Source organism: Trichomonas vaginalis, chromosome IV, assembly GCF_026262505.1.
Source record: "Trichomonas vaginalis G3 chromosome IV, whole genome shotgun sequence".
Lineage (NCBI taxonomy): Eukaryota > Parabasalia > Trichomonadida > Trichomonadidae > Trichomonas > Trichomonas vaginalis.
Window position 1 is genome coordinate 13,637,166 of NC_067206.1, and position 16,249 is coordinate 13,653,414.

At 33.5% G+C, this 16,249-nt stretch overlaps 12 protein-coding genes and 3 pseudogenes across 15 annotated transcripts, besides 3 other annotated features; 3 read left to right on the top strand and 12 right to left on the bottom strand.

The window, feature by feature from the left end:
• Nucleotides 1-14,752: part of a mobile genetic element that runs on past the window's edge.
• Nucleotides 116-436, bottom strand: TVAGG3_0085800 (organellar and viral DNA polymerase type B; the record flags this gene model as incomplete). Its single annotated transcript, XM_001292919.2, has 1 exon — nt 116-436. The coding sequence occupies one exon, from the start codon at nt 434-436 to the stop codon at nt 116-118; it is 321 nt and encodes a 106-aa protein (XP_001292920.2).
• Nucleotides 581-1,030, bottom strand: TVAGG3_0085810 (organellar and viral DNA polymerase type B; the record flags this gene model as incomplete). The annotated part of the gene is made up of 1 exon (XM_051222252.1): nt 581-1,030. A coding segment is annotated over one exon (450 nt), but the record flags the coding sequence as incomplete, so codon positions are not given.
• TVAGG3_0085820 lies at nt 1,403-2,028 on the bottom strand (annotated as a pseudogene). Its single transcript has one exon. A coding segment is annotated over exon 1 (626 nt).
• Nucleotides 2,365-3,225, bottom strand: TVAGG3_0085830 (uncharacterized protein; the record flags this gene model as incomplete). The annotated part of the gene is made up of 1 exon (XM_051222253.1): nt 2,365-3,225. One exon carries the CDS (start codon nt 3,223-3,225, stop codon nt 2,365-2,367), a length of 861 nt encoding a protein of 286 aa, XP_051107239.1.
• Nucleotides 3,281-5,434, bottom strand: TVAGG3_0085840 (DNA/RNA polymerases family; the record flags this gene model as incomplete). The annotated part of the gene is made up of 1 exon (XM_051222254.1): nt 3,281-5,434. One exon carries the CDS (start codon nt 5,432-5,434, stop codon nt 3,281-3,283), a length of 2,154 nt encoding a protein of 717 aa, XP_051107240.1.
• TVAGG3_0085850 (phage tail repeat-like family) lies at nt 5,468-6,052 on the bottom strand (the record flags this gene model as incomplete). The annotated part of the gene is made up of 1 exon (XM_051222255.1): nt 5,468-6,052. The coding sequence occupies one exon, from the start codon at nt 6,050-6,052 to the stop codon at nt 5,468-5,470; it is 585 nt and encodes a 194-aa protein (XP_051107241.1).
• On the bottom strand, nt 6,072-6,227 carry TVAGG3_0085860 (uncharacterized protein; the record flags this gene model as incomplete). The annotated part of the gene is made up of 1 exon (XM_051222256.1): nt 6,072-6,227. The coding sequence occupies one exon, from the start codon at nt 6,225-6,227 to the stop codon at nt 6,072-6,074; it is 156 nt and encodes a 51-aa protein (XP_051107242.1).
• On the bottom strand, nt 6,247-6,648 carry TVAGG3_0085870 (uncharacterized protein; the record flags this gene model as incomplete). The annotated part of the gene is made up of 1 exon (XM_051222257.1): nt 6,247-6,648. The coding sequence occupies one exon, from the start codon at nt 6,646-6,648 to the stop codon at nt 6,247-6,249; it is 402 nt and encodes a 133-aa protein (XP_051107243.1).
• TVAGG3_0085880 lies at nt 6,665-7,621 on the top strand (annotated as a pseudogene). Its single transcript has one exon. A coding segment is annotated over exon 1 (957 nt).
• TVAGG3_0085890 (phage tail repeat-like family) lies at nt 8,090-9,150 on the bottom strand (the record flags this gene model as incomplete). Its single annotated transcript, XM_051222258.1, has 1 exon — nt 8,090-9,150. A coding segment is annotated over one exon (1,061 nt), but the record flags the coding sequence as incomplete, so codon positions are not given.
• On the top strand, nt 9,169-10,017 carry TVAGG3_0085900 (uncharacterized protein; the record flags this gene model as incomplete). Its single annotated transcript, XM_051222259.1, has 1 exon — nt 9,169-10,017. The coding sequence occupies one exon, from the start codon at nt 9,169-9,171 to the stop codon at nt 10,015-10,017; it is 849 nt and encodes a 282-aa protein (XP_051107245.1).
• Nucleotides 10,022-10,264, bottom strand: TVAGG3_0085910 (serine threonine-protein phosphatase family; the record flags this gene model as incomplete). The annotated part of the gene is made up of 1 exon (XM_051222260.1): nt 10,022-10,264. One exon carries the CDS (start codon nt 10,262-10,264, stop codon nt 10,022-10,024), a length of 243 nt encoding a protein of 80 aa, XP_051107246.1.
• On the bottom strand, nt 10,283-10,645 carry TVAGG3_0085920 (uncharacterized protein; the record flags this gene model as incomplete). The annotated part of the gene is made up of 1 exon (XM_051222261.1): nt 10,283-10,645. The coding sequence occupies one exon, from the start codon at nt 10,643-10,645 to the stop codon at nt 10,283-10,285; it is 363 nt and encodes a 120-aa protein (XP_051107247.1).
• Nucleotides 10,785-11,600, bottom strand: TVAGG3_0085930 (annotated as a pseudogene). Its single transcript has one exon. A coding segment is annotated over exon 1 (816 nt).
• Nucleotides 12,753-13,114: a mobile genetic element.
• Nucleotides 13,118-14,058: a mobile genetic element.
• A 1,177-nt stretch (nt 14,753-15,929) lies between the features above and the next one.
• Nucleotides 15,930-16,163, top strand: TVAGG3_0085960 (N-acetylmuramoyl-l-alanine amidase family; the record flags this gene model as incomplete). The annotated part of the gene is made up of 1 exon (XM_051222262.1): nt 15,930-16,163. The coding sequence occupies one exon, from the start codon at nt 15,930-15,932 to the stop codon at nt 16,161-16,163; it is 234 nt and encodes a 77-aa protein (XP_051107248.1).
• Between the last annotated feature and the right edge of the window lie 86 nt (nt 16,164-16,249).

The window sequence follows — 16,249 nt, forward strand, 5'->3', positions numbered from 1 at the left end:
CAAAATGTCATGTTGTCAAGATTTCTTCGTCAATGAGTGTAAATGACCCAAAAATATATTTTAGGTGAAGAGGTGAGATCTCACCCGTTTTTTCACCTCTTTTTTCACCTCTTTTTCACAAGCGTCTTACATGAATTGTACGATGTATATTTGAAATCCTAAACAGTTTCGTAGCTTCTATTTCTTCTTTTAGTACATCGAATGTTTTAACAATGCCGAAGGTTTCTTTATATTTCTTCTTGACATCTGAAAGAAGGAAATCGTCAGCAGTTGGATAGTTTTTGTTCAGAAATGCTAACATGTCCATTTTATCTTCTGCTGGTTTCTCTGCTTCTTTCTTTAAGTCAGCGTAGTCTTTTCGCATACGTTCTATCTCTTTGACGGAGTAGTTATATTTCCTCATTGCTGCTTTACATTTTGAACATTGTGGGTTCATTTTTGCGTTATATTCTGAAACCTTACCTGCAAGTATGACTAAGGCGTCAATGGTTTTCTTTAACTCAAAAGTTGCGGGTTTTATCTGTTGGTTCCATACCTTACCTCTTCTATCTTCATCTCTTATCTGCCATACACATTCAGCAACTAACGAAACAAAGTTGTCGTAGGTCTTAAACTCCCCAGATTTATATATGTCAGAGATGTTCTTATATAACATGTCGCAGTCTTTGTCCATGACTTTGTGGTTGCAATGAAATCCAAGAAACTCATAGTTTACCTTACGTATGAACTTCTTTATTTCTACTGAGTCAGTTGCTTTGACTTCTATTTCATCGAATTCTGGAATAGTGAGCTTTTGTTGTTGGATTTCAGGAAGTTTAGGTAGATGGTCAATAATATCCTGCATTTCATAAAGATATTCTTCATTTGTTTCATCTTTTGCAGTGCAATCTAAATCTCCTTGGAGAAGTTCTTGCTTTATCTTCTGGATTGTTGTTTCGAAAGTATATGAAGAAGGAATGAAGCTTTTCATCTCTACTAACATAGATGTTGGGTTCATGACTAAAGAGTTTGGTGCTGTTGTTGCTAACATGTTCTTACAATAAAAATAAAAAATATTTTTTTTAAAAAACTAACTTTATTTTTTATTTCGGGAAAATTCATGAAAATTCAACGGGTGAAAAAACAGGTGAAAAAAAAGGTGAGATCTCACCACTTCACCTAAAATATATTTTTGCCGAGTTCAGCAACAAATTCAAGAGTTTTGTGTGTTTTCTACGGTGGAGCCAAAAATGGCTTAACCTCAAAACAAGCATTTTGTGAAGAATATACCAACCCGCGGAATTCCGCGGGTTGCTTTTTATACAAAATTCAACGGGTGAAAAAACAGTACAAGACTAGTTCTGAGATCTCACCACTTCACCTAAAATATATTTTTGCCGAATTCAATAAAAAAATGGTTCATTTACTCACAATATTTTTGTACAAAACGACCCCAAACCTTTAACCTCTCTTCTGCAGCTTCTAATGAAATTTTAGCGAGTTCATATTCTCTAAATTCTCTCTTTAAATCTTCTTGTTCCCATTGGTCTAGTTCGTATGGAGAATCTCTATAACCAGAACATATCTCACGTTCATGTTCTATTTGTTTTTCATGCATTTTTCTAACTTCTTGTTCGAACAAAGGTTTTGCATTCTCTACTGTATCTTCAAGTTCTTCTTCATCTAATTTCTCATGAACTTTCTTGTCTATGGAGTCCAGAATTTTTCCAACTGCTATACAATATTTTGGAGAAGCCCACATTGCTATATAGTTTACGAGTCTTGGGTCTACATACGTTCCTCTAACCTGTTTGATTTCATCCGGAATTCCTGCATGAACTTTGTATAAAAAGCAACCGCCGGAATTCCGGCGGTTGGTATATTCTTCACAAAATGCCGTATAATACTCTTCCCAGGACTTATTTTCCAACAACTTTCTAAAGTCTTTCCTAAACTGCTGACACATATTTGTTACATTTATATAACCATCCTTGTCTCTACGTAAGACTTCAATACCGTTGTAAGTGCCTTTTGTGAATGTTTCGCCATTAGATTTGTTCGTGAACGTTTTTGCTTCGACTGTCATTCAGTACGTACAATAAAAATAAAAATATTTTTGAGTGGCTTAACCGTCGGACATCCGTTTGTGGCTTAACCGTCGGACATCCGTTTGTGGCTTAACCTCAAAACAAGCATTTTGTGAAGAATATACCAACCGCCGAAATTCCGCGGGTTGCTTTTTTTATACAAAATTCAAGAGTTTTGCGTGTTTTCTACGATGTTGTCAAAATGTCGTGTTGTCAGTAATTTTAAGAGAAGTTCATTTGACCGAGGCACATAGGCACATAGGCACACCTAAAAAAACATCTAACCAAAACTCATTTTTCAATACTTTTTCAGCACTTTTCCGTAGTTGTATATGAAAGACAATTCGAGATAAAAGTCATAGTACAATGGAATAATATGCTGCACACCGTTTGTTGTGAACCAAACTTGAAAGTCAGAGAAACTGTTACTAGGTGGTTCGTAGAATTTAGAAGCAAAGTCATAAAAGTCCTTACCGATACAAAGAAAACTGTTGTTGCTTGAACTGAAACTTGCATGACACATAACATTTTGAGGGTCAAACACGTTTCTATAAACTGTCAAATCTGCTGGTGGAAGTATAAAATTAAATGGACCATCTGGTGGTAATGGTTCGTTCTGGTTTAGTAACCGAAGAAATTGTGCCCAAGAACGCTTGTCTACTCCCCAATATAAAAACTCTGTATCTCTTGGAGGGTTAATTTCAATCTTTTGAAATGAAACTGTGGAGTTCATCTTGTTATATTCTAGTTTCAGATAGTATGTTCCATTTAGTAAAGAGTGGTATTTTTCTTGAAATTCCCAGTAGTATTTGTTTATTTGAGTTTGGAAGTCATTTAGAGTTTTCTCAAGACTTTCGTCTGAACGAATTGTAAAGATTTTCATTTCGTCAAATTTTTCTATTAGACCATCAGAACCTTTATACTGACCATGAAAATATACTGCGAACATAAACGCGTTCGTTCTATTTGAAAACAAAACTCTTCTAAATCCTATTGCCTTTGCATCTGAAGGACTTTGAAGCCAACGAATTGGATAGTCAAACCTGTAAGCCCCGGATGAAATTTCTTCATCTGATATAGTCCTACCGGCATTTGTGAAGATATAGTCTAACGGTTTTGTATCTGCTACTTTTGTTCTTTGTTTTTCAACCTGAAGCATTTCATATATGTAAAAATATATGGTTTTAAAAAATGTTTTACTTCATGCAATGTTTTTATTTCATGCAATGTTTTATTTCTGTGCCGTCTTCAAGTATACCCCAGTACTTACGTTTGGAGAGTACATGAACTTCGGAAAATACCTTGTCTAGCTTAAAAAGGCCCATCTTTTCACCGACCATTCCCATTTCAATGAGTTTGTTGTATCCTTCTTCGTTCGTCATGAGTGCGTCAATGTTCTCGTAGTAAACCTTCACTTTGGATTTGACTTCGGAGAAGAATTTGTTGTAGTTGTCAAGGACTGCTTTTGCGAACTGAGGGTATGACCAATGTTCGACAATAGGTTTTAATGTGGTTACTAAGCCACTTTGACCTTGAGTGAACTCGTACTTCAAAACAAAAGGAGAAAACCTTTCAACAAAGTTGTCGACCTTCTCATAATGTTTACTCTTCATCTTTTGAGGTTTCTTAATGGAATATCCCCATGTCGAATTCATAAGCAGTTTGAGTGTCATTGCAAGCTTGGGGTTTGAAGCTTTCCTAATATCATATAGTTGTTGTATGACCTTTCCAACTGTATAGTTCCTTCCCGGGAACTCACCGTCTTCGTTTGGAATTCCAGTTGGAATATATTGGACAAACCTCATGTACGCAGCGTTAAGGTCGACATAGTATATCTTTTCATATGAGTCAAACTTTTTGCATCCAATCGGTCCAGTTTTTGGAAATTCAAGCGAGTCTCTTATCTTCTGAGAAACTTCTCCTGTTATCTCATAAACATCGTCGAAGCAACCTGTTTCATATAAAACCTTCTGACCCAACTCAGAAGCTCTCCAATACAATTTGACGTCGATTGGATGTCTCAATGGAAGTTTGTTTATAGCATCTTGAAGTTCTTGCAACCTCATTGGAAGTTCTTCTGGTTCAGGTTGGTATCCGAACAATCCAACTCCTTTTGGAACTGTGTACTTCTTTTGTGCTAGAACTTTGTCTGGAACAACTTTTGGTCTCACCAACAATGAAAAGTTTGTTTCGTCTTTTGGTACAAAAGTTTCTGTCAGCTTGTCATCTGGAATTGGTTCCAACAAACCTTTCTCGAAAAGAATGTTAACAGCTCTGACAATGTTGCACTTACCTTTTCCGAACAATGGGTTTGTAAGACTTTCGTTCAACATGAAGTGGTTATGGACAATTGCAATCTTCAACCATGGTAAGTCTTTGTCAACAACATAGTCGTCATGTGAAGAACCTTTCTCAGTCGGAATGTTAACTCGGATATTGACATTTGCCAACGGTGCAATTTTTGTCAATTGACCTCTGAGAAGGTACCTTGTCTTCACACATGACTCAAGATACTTCATTTTCTCATCTGTAACAAGACCGGAGTTCCTGAGACATGTAAGAATGCAAGGTTCATTGACAATTTTTTCAAGTGAATTGTAAATTCCATACCTTGTTAAGTCAATGTCAGACTTATTTCTGAAGGGGAAGTATCCAGCATATTGTCTGACTGCTTGAGGGTTAGGTTGGTACCATTCAAACTTCACGCTTGCAATTCCTTCAATTGCATTCAAAATATCTGAGTCGGAGTCAACCATTTGTTCTCTCTTTGTAGTCTTGAAAGCGTCAAGAAGTTGTGCGGCTGTTGTGACATTGCCATGTGCATAGTAAATATGGCCGTCCAAATCTGTTACGGTTAGTCTGAGATTGTGTCCTTTCTTATTTCCGTCTTGTATGGCAGCAAGTACACCCATGAAGCCTTCTTTGTTCTTTCCTTTGTCAAAGTTTACTGTAAAGGTTCGACCAGATGTAATTTTACTTCTAACTTCACGATACTTTTGATATGCATATCTTGTTCTTTCCATGGGAGCATGTGTGTCTTCACCTTTTCCTTTTTTCCTTCTCAAAGGATACAATTGTTCGTCATGTTTCCAGTAGAATCTGGCAAAGCCGTCGTGTCCTTCAACTTGAGGCTCAGTAACATCGAAAGGTATGTCCATAAGACATTCTTCTTCTAACCTCTCTAGTATGTTTGGATAATTGGCGCGTGCTGTTTCTAAGTCCATTTCGTAGCGAAGACCAGACAATTTGTCATAGACTTTTATGGGTCTTCCCTTCCTATATTTAAAATTCTTCGAAACTCTCCAACCATATCTTTGCAACTCTGCTTTTATTCTAGCAGACCTTCTGTCCATTCTATGTAGGGGCATTTTTTATAAAAATAAAAAAATATACTGTTTTCTTTACTTAACATAACCACCAGCTACCATAAGTCTTTGACGCCAACCCATACCAGCTAATGAAGGTTGACTTGGTTTAGTTTCCAAACTAAACTTTGGTTTTGGTTTATCTTCAGTTTTTGGTTTTTCTTCTTCTATTGGTTTTTCGTCACTTTTCGGTTCTGCTGACTTTACCTCACTTGCAGGAACAGTTGTGTCGTTAACATCTTCATAAATATCATATGCCATTTGTGCTTGTTTTCCTTTCAACTTTTTGTGTTTGTTGTAAAGTTTAGAATATTTCGACTCTAAGTCAATGAGATGTTCTATAATGAACTGTTGGTCAGTGAAGTATACTTTCCCATCTGTTGTCTCGAAAGCTCCTTCAGACTTCAATATTTTATTTGTGAGAGTCTGTTTCTTTTTTGAGATACTAGCCGTTCCATTTTTATGAAAAGTGACTTTGTAGTTGGGGTTTGTATTTCCAGACCTCACACTTTCTATTATTGAATTTTTCTCTTCATCTGTAAGTTCTTTGACAGGTTTTGACAATGGTTCTGAACTTTTTGTTTGTGGTGTCAAATCTACCGTTTCAACTTCTTCGGTCATTTCATCTCAGTAAAAAATTTTAGTTTGGTTTGTTTTCAACTGGTTGTTGAGGTTTTTTAAGTCGGTCTAAAACTTCCTGAGGTATAGGAAGAACTTGACAAACACGTGGTTGTGTAACTGCTGGAAGCCGACAAAGCCATCTTGAACCTATTCTGTTTAAAGCTGCATTGTTCATTTCATCTCAGTAAAAAATTTTACATTCCCCACGTTTGAGGCGGTTGAGGTTGGTTGTTGTTTACCCACTGTTGTGCATGGTTATATCCTCTGTTAAAGAATCTTTCACCTTGGTCCATATAGTGTCCTGCTTGGTTATAGTAGTCATTTGCTTTGTTATAGTAGTTTCCTGCTTGTCTTCCTACATTGTCCATCCATCCTTGAACTTTTCCTCTTGTTTCAGGATTTGGAATAAGATTTGCTGCATCTCGTGCTACATCCCAACCTTTCTGTACAGTTTGTATAATAGGTTGTGCTTTCTCTTTAAGTATACCTAATGTACTCAAAATCTTCCTTCCAACTCCAAATACACCTCTGGCTATTGTTCCCACTGCGGGTAAAAATCTAGATGCGACTCCTGCTAATGCGCCAAATAAACCCATTTCTTATAGGATAAAAATGACGAATCCAAACAAGGACCCCTATGTTTCTAAAGCGACAAAGAAAGCACTCATGGTAAAAATCTTTAGTTCAACACCAAATGCTTGGTTTATGGATATCTTGGAAAACATTCCGAGGTATAGAGAAGATGGACCACCATACTGGCTAATATTTGTCGGTCAGAACACAAGATACTGTGAAGCCATACCATTATGGTCCAAAAATATTTTAGATGTGAAAACTGCTTTGACAATATTCGTTGACAAATACCATCCAACAAAACTGACATCTGACTGTGAAAGTTCTTTCAAATCAGATATTAAAAAACTATCTGCGTTCAAAAAATGTAAACCAATATTTCATTGTCGACCAAAACCATTCTGCTCTTGGTGTCATTGACGGTTGTATAAAAATGTTAAGAGACTTAAACCAACCACAAGGTGGTGAGGTAGATGAAATGTCATATGACGACAATATAGACATTTCTCCATGGCAAAGATGAGACAAGTTTTAAATATTTACAATAGCCGTAAACAAAAAGGTTTGGGAAACCACTCCCCCGAAGAAATGAAAAACAACCCTGACTTAGAGAAAGACTATATATTTAACAATTTAGTCAAAAGAGACAAACAAGAAAGAATGCCGGGCTTCAAACTTCAGAAAGGAGACAAAGTAAAAATAGAAATACCTAAACGCGACCCATATGAAAATACTATTGACTATGACAACAATGGGAACCCGACAGGTACTCACGTTCGTGTTCGTAAAAATAGAAGAAAGTATACAAGAGAATATTATGAAGTTTTAGGCAAACATGGCAAAATGTACAGACTGCAAGCAGAAGATAAAACGACTATTGTCAGACCTCGTTTCAAACTTGTCAAAGTTCAAGGTGGTATACTTTCAAAGACAGTTCCTAACAAATATAAGACAACTCCTGACGAATATGCTAAAGAAGTTGAAAATGACGACTAAGCAATTCTATACCATGCACAAACTGTCATGTAAGGTGGCATGTATTTTTTACCTCGTCCTGTAGATGTTGTTGTAAAAGTATGTTGGTGGTTTCCAGTTGTATCTGTCCACATTCCATTCCAGTCTACTGGGTCGTTTGGAAAATTAGATCTTGACATAACTTGAATTTGCATTGAAGTCTGAGAAACAGTGTTATATCCTTGTTTGCAAACCCTATGACTATGGTTTCCATTAGAACTTGTTGTACCAGAATGACTATGTGGTGGCAAGTTGTCGACAGATATCCTTTTGCTTCCACCTGTTTCCTTTGGAGTGTTTGCACAATACAAAAACCTTTCGAGTATTTGTTCCCATGCACCAACACCAAACATTGCTTGAGGACCTCTTTCATCCATAGATGTATAAATAGAACCTACTGGGTTCATTAAATCAAACATATGAGATATTATAGGATTGTCTCTTTTGAACTTAAGATATAGTGCAACTATTTCAGGTTTCTTCTGGTTTGTGTCAGAATATTTTTTATAATATAATCTTATGTTTTCAGGGTAGGTAAAGTCTTGACTATAATATTTATTTCTGTCATCTTCATAATAGTATACTATTCTCGTTTTTTCTATTGCATTATATCTTTTATATCTATAATATTCTAAATATAATGTTTGCTTTTTTGGGTCTACATGCGGTGTTTTGTCGTCATCTCCATACTTATAATAATATGGTGTTGGAGCTGGGTCAGGCAATGTCATATCTGCCATTTCATAAACTCTTAAATATTTCTTTTGTTCGTCTCCATATAAGTTTAAGTAGCAGTTGTTGTCTAATGGAACTTTAACTTGTGTACCATCGTTCTTTATATAGCTTACATACATTTCATTGTTATTTTTCGGAATGAGTTTATACCGTATACCATTTTTTAAGGAATGTACAAACTCCCATCTAAAATATTTGTTTTCTTCATAGATAGAAAAGTCACCAACAATAGTTTCAATATTTTTTGTTGTTCCAACTAAACTTTGGTATATTTCATTGACATATGTTTTATCTGCTTTCTTCTCTAACTCACTAGCCACATATGTTTTATCTGCTTTTGTCTCTAACTCACTAGCCACATATGTTTTATCTGCTTTCTTCTCTAACTCACTAGCCACATATGTTTTATCTGCTTTCTTTTCAACATCCTCTTTCGTTGCATAAGCTTTGTTAGCTCTTTCTTCTTCTTTTGCTATTGCATCGTCTACATACTCTTTGTCAGCTTTGTTGTCAACATCTGCTTTCAAAAGAAGTTCTTTTATAGGTTTCTCGTTTAAGGTTCCTTTTGTTGGATTTATACAAACAGTATGGTTCTTGTTGTCTTGAAATAGAAACTCATCTGTCATTGGGTTTAATGTCAGTTTTAAGCTTCCTTCTTTCAATGACTCAGATATCTTAGAATAGTTTGAAAAGTTTGTTGTGTTCTTATTTAGAGCTTGCACAATGAGTTGTCGGTTGTGTTGTATTTCTCTCATAGACGCTGTTTCTTTCGACATTTTTATTCTAGATAAAAAATGCTTCCAATAGAAAAAGAAACTTCTAGAGTTGCTACAACTAAACCATTAGATGAACTTTTTACGAATGTCGGTCAAAAGTTTGAGACAGAGACCGTAAAGCATGAAGGCTATCGTTTTGACTACCCGTTAAGATGGCTAAGAGACCCATCCGTCACAAAAGCTATTGGCTTTCGTAGAATGAAGTTCATTTCAGAAGCCATACATGGTTTCCCATTTACGGTCGGTTTTGTAGTTCGATACTATAACAAAGAAAAACGTACGTATGAGAAATTTGAACAGGGAAAACTTTTACAAGTGAATTTGCTTGTAAACTTAGAAACAACTCTTCAAGCTTTTCAAGAAAAAATAAACGATATCTATCTCGAATATGCAAACCAGTTTAACATTGACGAAGGAGAGTACCATCTCGATATTATATATGACAGGAAAAATGCAACTGTTAAAATCAATAGAATAGAAGACCTTGGAGAAAACGTTTATATTTCTACAAAATATAACAACTTGGCATGGTATAGGTTTTTGAGGATGTTAAATCAGCCTGCAGAATATCCAGTACACCCGGACTTTTATGAAGTCGAAAACCCTAATGGAACATATGAAAATGTTTTCGACTCAGATGCTATTATAGTTCATGCTTCATTTTCTGGTGCACAAAACTCTTTTTTATGCTTGGCAAATGACTTTTACGAAAAACCTACAAAGCTATATGAACCACCGAGTGGAAGTATTTCAGATTTTCAAGTATGGTTTACTACAGATGGAAGAAAAAGAATAGTTCCATTATACCATGCGTTTTACTTAGAACTTAGTTTCATATACAACTACTATCGAACGGTAAAAATATAATTTTTTAATACGGTTGAGGTGTTGGATTTGGTTGCCAACTTGACTGTGGTGCAGGTTCAGGCTGTTGTATAACAGGAGCTTGTTCTTCTGGTTCAGGGTCTTTAGGTATAATACCAACGAACTGACCTACTCTTTTACCAATATTTTTGACACCGTTCCAAATTCCTCTTCCGACAGATTTTATTCCATTCCATATACCTCTTCCAACATTTCGAAAGAAGTTTCCAATACTACTGAAGAAACCCATTTTACTATATGTAAAAATCTAATGTCCGCCTAGTCTCTTACGTTTCCTGTTGAGTTCCATAGCATTCTTTAACTGGAGCTCATACATTCTATTTCTCCTCTGGTAGAAAACATACTCTGGGTCAACTCCTGTGTTCGCGTCATCTGCATAGAGTTGTTTATATCCCACTTCAGGGTTTGTATAAAACTCTTTCCATCTCATATTTGCATACCATGGTGGCAAACCTAACGCAGCGTCATTTGACATGGCAGTTTGCATTTGTACATCTGTTGGCACTTGACCATAGTTTGCCATTGCAGTTTGTATTCTAACTTCATTTGGAATATTCTCTGGGTTTGGTTGTCCAGGTTGCTGTGCATTCGCTAAGTTCTGTGCGTCCATTTAATATTAGATAAAAATATCTCTTACGAGTACATATACTGAACATTTGCAGGCAATGGTTCATCTTCATATTCTCTGTACTTTTCTGCCACGTCAAATAAGTAAATGACACAATGGAAAAAACCTAAAACAAGTAGTCCTATTTCAAACCACATTTACCTACCAATAAAATTTCTTTGTTATGACACTTTTTCCGGTTTATAGGACCTCTCTCATATTCTATCTTATCGTAAATAAACTCATAGTCATGTATGTCCTCTAACCATCTCATAACGGTTTCCAAACCACTTTTATCGGATGTAAAGTAAAAGCATGGATGGTTATGTAAAACGTCTAAAGTTTCTAAAGAGTCTCTCAAAGTCCAGTCTACTTGGTATTGAAAATCGTATGTGTTATAGAACGGCGGGTCTACTATAAAGAAAACATTTTCCTTGTTTTTATATTTTTCATACAACTCTGTCCAATGACATCTCACAAACTCTATACCCTCAATATATTTTTCTATGTCCTCTTTGAAAACCTTTGTATAGTTAAGATATAAAACGTTTGACATAAGTGTTTCAATGTCATGAACTCTTATAGAACCACTATATAATAGTCTAGCAGATATACTATCCCAGTCAATATACTCTGCTTTTTCAAAACCTCTCTGACAATATTTTTCTTATCTAATGGTATACGTTCCATCTTACTATAGGTATCTTTTTTCTTCAACTCACTCAATATTTTGTTTGTGTCTGGTATATGTTTGAGACGGTTCATATAGTTGTCGAAGTCATTGCATATAATCTTTGAGTCAGGAAATACAGTATGGCACAAATGGGATATATAGAAACTTCCACCGAACAAATCTACAAATGTTAGACCATTCGGTAGTTTCTTAAGTTCTCTCAATAGAATATCTTTACATCTTCTTATTTCCAAAGAAGGGTAACGGTGGTTTTGTAAAATTCATTTTATATATATAATAAAAATGTTTTTTCCTGAAAAATGACAGAAAAGGCTTCTCAAAGTATACTTTTTGAACGCCCGTAACTTTACTGTAGCGACGATAGACCCTTACTTGTCCGGACATAGTTTATACTATTTTGAGTCCTCTACCGAAAAGTCAACAGCAACGACTTCAAAATTTTTAAGGGCTAGAAGGGGCGCAGCCCCTGGAAGCCCGACAACACCCAAAAACCTCATTTTATACCTCATTGCACTAAACATCTTTGGGGCTAGAGGGCACGAAGTGCCTGGAGGCCCACTACCTTTTTTTTTTTTTTTTTTTTTTTTTGCCTCGGTTTTGATCATTAATTTACAAAGAACTTTAGTGTTGGAATTCGTTTAAACCATTTATCCTTAATATTTGTTATAATTCAATATCTGGAATTAATTCCAAATTTTTGCATTTTCAATTAATTTATTATCAAATGCAAAAGCATGGGTTTAATATTATGTTTACCTTTATAATATAAACTTTCTACATAATCAATCGAAATAAACATCTATTGTTTTAACATTTTCAAGAATTGGTGAAAGCATCATTAATTGATTGACGGTTACGAATCTTGATCCATCTCATTTTCTTACGAATTAAAAAAATAAATTATTCATAAGTTATATATTAATTTAATAAATTATATTATCATTTATAATAAAATTTTTTCAAAATGCAGATAAATTTTAACATGTTCGAAATGAAACTATTATTGTTGCATGCTAAGTTCGGTCAACGATAGGAATTGAGGGGAAATTAATCGTCGAGGAAGTACGATTATGTAAAGTAAAAAATGTTGTGGGATTTTTAATATTGTATATAATTTTATAATAAAATTTTTGTGAGACATTTTAAGAAGCACATATAATTTTTGAATTTAAAAATTAAAGTAGTGTTGAATGAATTTATTGATTAATTTAATACGGATATTTCTCAAAATTAATCAAAAATAGGTTTTCAGAGAACTTTTGAGATATCTTTTCAAAATGTCTTTTTGAAAATATATAAGTATTATATCAAATTGAAAAAAGGTATTTATCAAAATTCTAAATTCTTAATAAAAAATAACTTTTCAGAGGATTGTGATTTTGAAAGCATGAGTAATAAGTAAAAAATATCTACGATTTTAATGAGGAATTGTTCCTTATGAGGTATACATTATAACTATATACCTCATAAGGAACAATTCCCTCTTGATAGCTGGGAAACTTTCTCTGAATAACTTATCATTTGGAGAAAGTTTCCCAGCTATCTATTAGAAACTAAAGGCTGTGAGGCACTAATATATAATCAGTGCCTCATAGCCTTTAGTTTCTTATTAAAAACGAGAAAACTTGTTCGAAATGATAAACAATTTCGAACAAGTTTTCTCGTTTTAAGGAGGGAATTGTTCCTTATGAGGTATACAGTATGAATATATACCTCATAAGGAACAATTCCCTCTTGATAGCTGGGAAACTTTCTCTGAATAACTTATCATTTGGACAGAAAAAGTGACACTTTACATGGCAAAAAATAGAGCCTTACTTTTGAGATACTTGAGATTGAAACTGAATCTTATGAGGCGGTGATCTTGAATCACTACCTCATAAGGTTCAGTTTCATATAAAATTTGTTGCAATTTGTTATTCTTTTGCAATTATTTCTTATAAGATTTTACATCTTTTAGCGGGGAATGTTTGTTATCATGTATATATTATAAATATCTACACGATAACGAACATTCCTCGCTAAATTGCTGAGAAACTTTGAGGAAATGTCGAACAATTTCCTCAAAGTTTCTCAGATTTATATAGATCACTAGAGTCCCCTAGGCACTGATTCTGGTTCAGTACCTAGGAGGCTCTAGTTCTCTAACGAACTGATAAAATGTTTTTAAATTTTTGGATATTGCTACCTGTGAAGCACTGACTTCAAGTCAGTACCTCACAGGTAGCAATTACATTGAAAGATGGGAGAAACTTTGTCCGAATGTTAAACTATTCGGACAAAGTTTCTCACATTTGTAGTGGAGATGGAAGATTTTGAGGTATATTGTATTAATATATACCCCAAAGCCTTCCATCTCCACTTGAAAGTGTCCAAACTTTGGGTTAATACTTTGCAATTAACCCAAAGTTTGGACACTTTCTCGGAGGAATTGGAGGGTAAGAGATATACATTCATATGGTATATCTCTTACCCTCCAATTCCTTCTTAAAATGGGAGAAACTTTGTCCGAATGTTAAACTATTCGGACAAAGTTTCTCCCATTTTTTTGAAGGAATTGGAGGCTATGAGATACTGATGCAATGTCAGTAACTCATGGCTTCCAATTCCTTCCTAAAACTCATAAAAGTGGACATTACATGCATATAAAATTTGACATGTAAAGTCCACTTTTTGTGAGCGGGGATTTGACTCCGTCAAATCCCCTTTTTCGTTTACGAGAAAGCCAAATTCTCTCAAAAAGTTAAGTAGGACCAATTTTTTATAAAAAAATCCAATTTCATTATGAATGTTAATTAATTTATATAATTATTGAATAAAAAATTTTCTTTGAGATTATGAAAAGTTCTTTGAAAAGTTATTTTTTCTCATTTTTAAATATTGTATTAGCCTATTTATTTATAATCCAAATTAAATAACTTTAAATTCAATATTTAAAGAATAATTTTGAAGGAATTGAGTTACTTCCCCCGACGATAAAATTGAGAGGTTTACGTTTTGACCGAACTTAGCATGCAACATTATAAAATATATTCTTTTATTGATGGTAATATAGGAATTGTAGGAATAAAAACTTTTTATAAATTATTCATAAATTTTTAAAATCTGCTATTCAGAAGTATGTTCAAAAATCATTAGTTTCTAATTTCTTTTTCTCGTTTATGAGGTCTTTGATTATGACTTCATTGATTCCATTCAGTTATTCAAAAATAATTAATTATCGAATAACCCATGATGTTGTCAAAATGTCATGTTGTCACATTTTTTTATTTCATTATGTATGGGCTGAGTGTAAATGTCTTACAATTTTGAAAATTTTTTAAATCTTGATTTAGTAGTATATGTTGACGGGTTTTGTGACTTTTTTTGTAAACGTAAGAATTCATACATTTTTGAGCGATTTTGTATCATTTTTTTTACATATGAAGTAAAAAATGTATGATTTTTACGGTTTTTATTCTTACGTTTTTGAATAAATCAAGATTTAAAAATTTTCAGAATCGTAAGAAATTTTCACTAAACCCATACATAATGAAATAAAAAAAAATAAAAAAAATAAAAAAATAAACTTTAAAAATTCATGTCTTACATTTTTTGAATAATTTATTTTTTTAATTCGTATGAAAATGAGTGGATCAAGATTCGTAACCGTCAATCAATTAATGGATGTTCTTTCACCAATTCTTGAAAATGTTAAACAAGTAGATGTTTATTTCGATGATTATGTAGAAAGTATATATATTATAAAGGTAAGTTTAATATTAAACCTATTGCTTTTGCATTTGATAATAAATTAATTGAAAATGCAAAAATTTGGGAATTAATTCCAGATATTGAATTTATAACAAATATTAATGATAAATGGTTTAAACGAATTCCAACCACAAAAGTTCTTTGTAAATTAATGATCAAAACTGAGGAAAAAGAATTTAACGGGTTTAAATATCATCCAAATAAAGTTTCAGAACTAGAAAATGAAAAACTTCAGAAAAAATTAAACGATAGACTTTCAAATGATCGTATTGAAAAAATAAATAAACTAGCAGAAGTTGCATTTAATAATGAAATATTTGATGAATATAACCTTGAACTCAGTGATGGACTTTAAGTCCTGGGCTTTAAGGACCCAGGCTCAACGAGTTATGATTTATGAAAGCAATAATTTGATTTATTCGCTCTTCAATCTCTTCTATTCTTTTTGTTAAATCATCTATTTTCATTAATGAGGTGATTCTTGATTGAGGAATAGATTTTAAACTAACAACACCTTTTATTTTTGAAATTTTGAATCCATGACCCTCCGGGTCTTGGACTCTGTCCTCAACTTTAAACATTTTATTCAATTTACATGTTGTCAATTCTTCAAATAATTTTTTATTATTAGCATAATAATCATTAAATTCTTCAACAGATGAAAAAATTTTTATTTCAGTAATTGGTTTAACAACGTTTATTTTTTGTTGAACATTTTCACTTTCATTTATTTCTTCCTCCTCTGTTTCATTTATTTTTAAAATCGGTTTCATTTATCATTAAATAAAAAATTAGAATATAAGTGATGAAATATATTTTTTAATTAATATTAAATCAGAAATGGCGGCAGGATTCTTTAAAAAATTATGGGATGGAATTAAGAAAGCTGCAGGTTGGGTTTATAAAAAGGTTATTAAACCTGTTGCTAACTTTTTGGCACCAGTAGCGAAAACGGCAGGAACTATCATAGGTGGAGTATTAGGTACTAAAGCAGGTAATCCGGCGATGGGAGCACAAGCAGGTAACGCAATTGGTGGAATAGCTGAAGGAATACTTAATAAAATAGGTGGTTAGTGGAAAAATAAATAAATATTATTTTTATCTTAGTATCGGTTGAAGTCTTTGATAAACTTTTTCTCCTTTATTTAAAATTTCTCTTA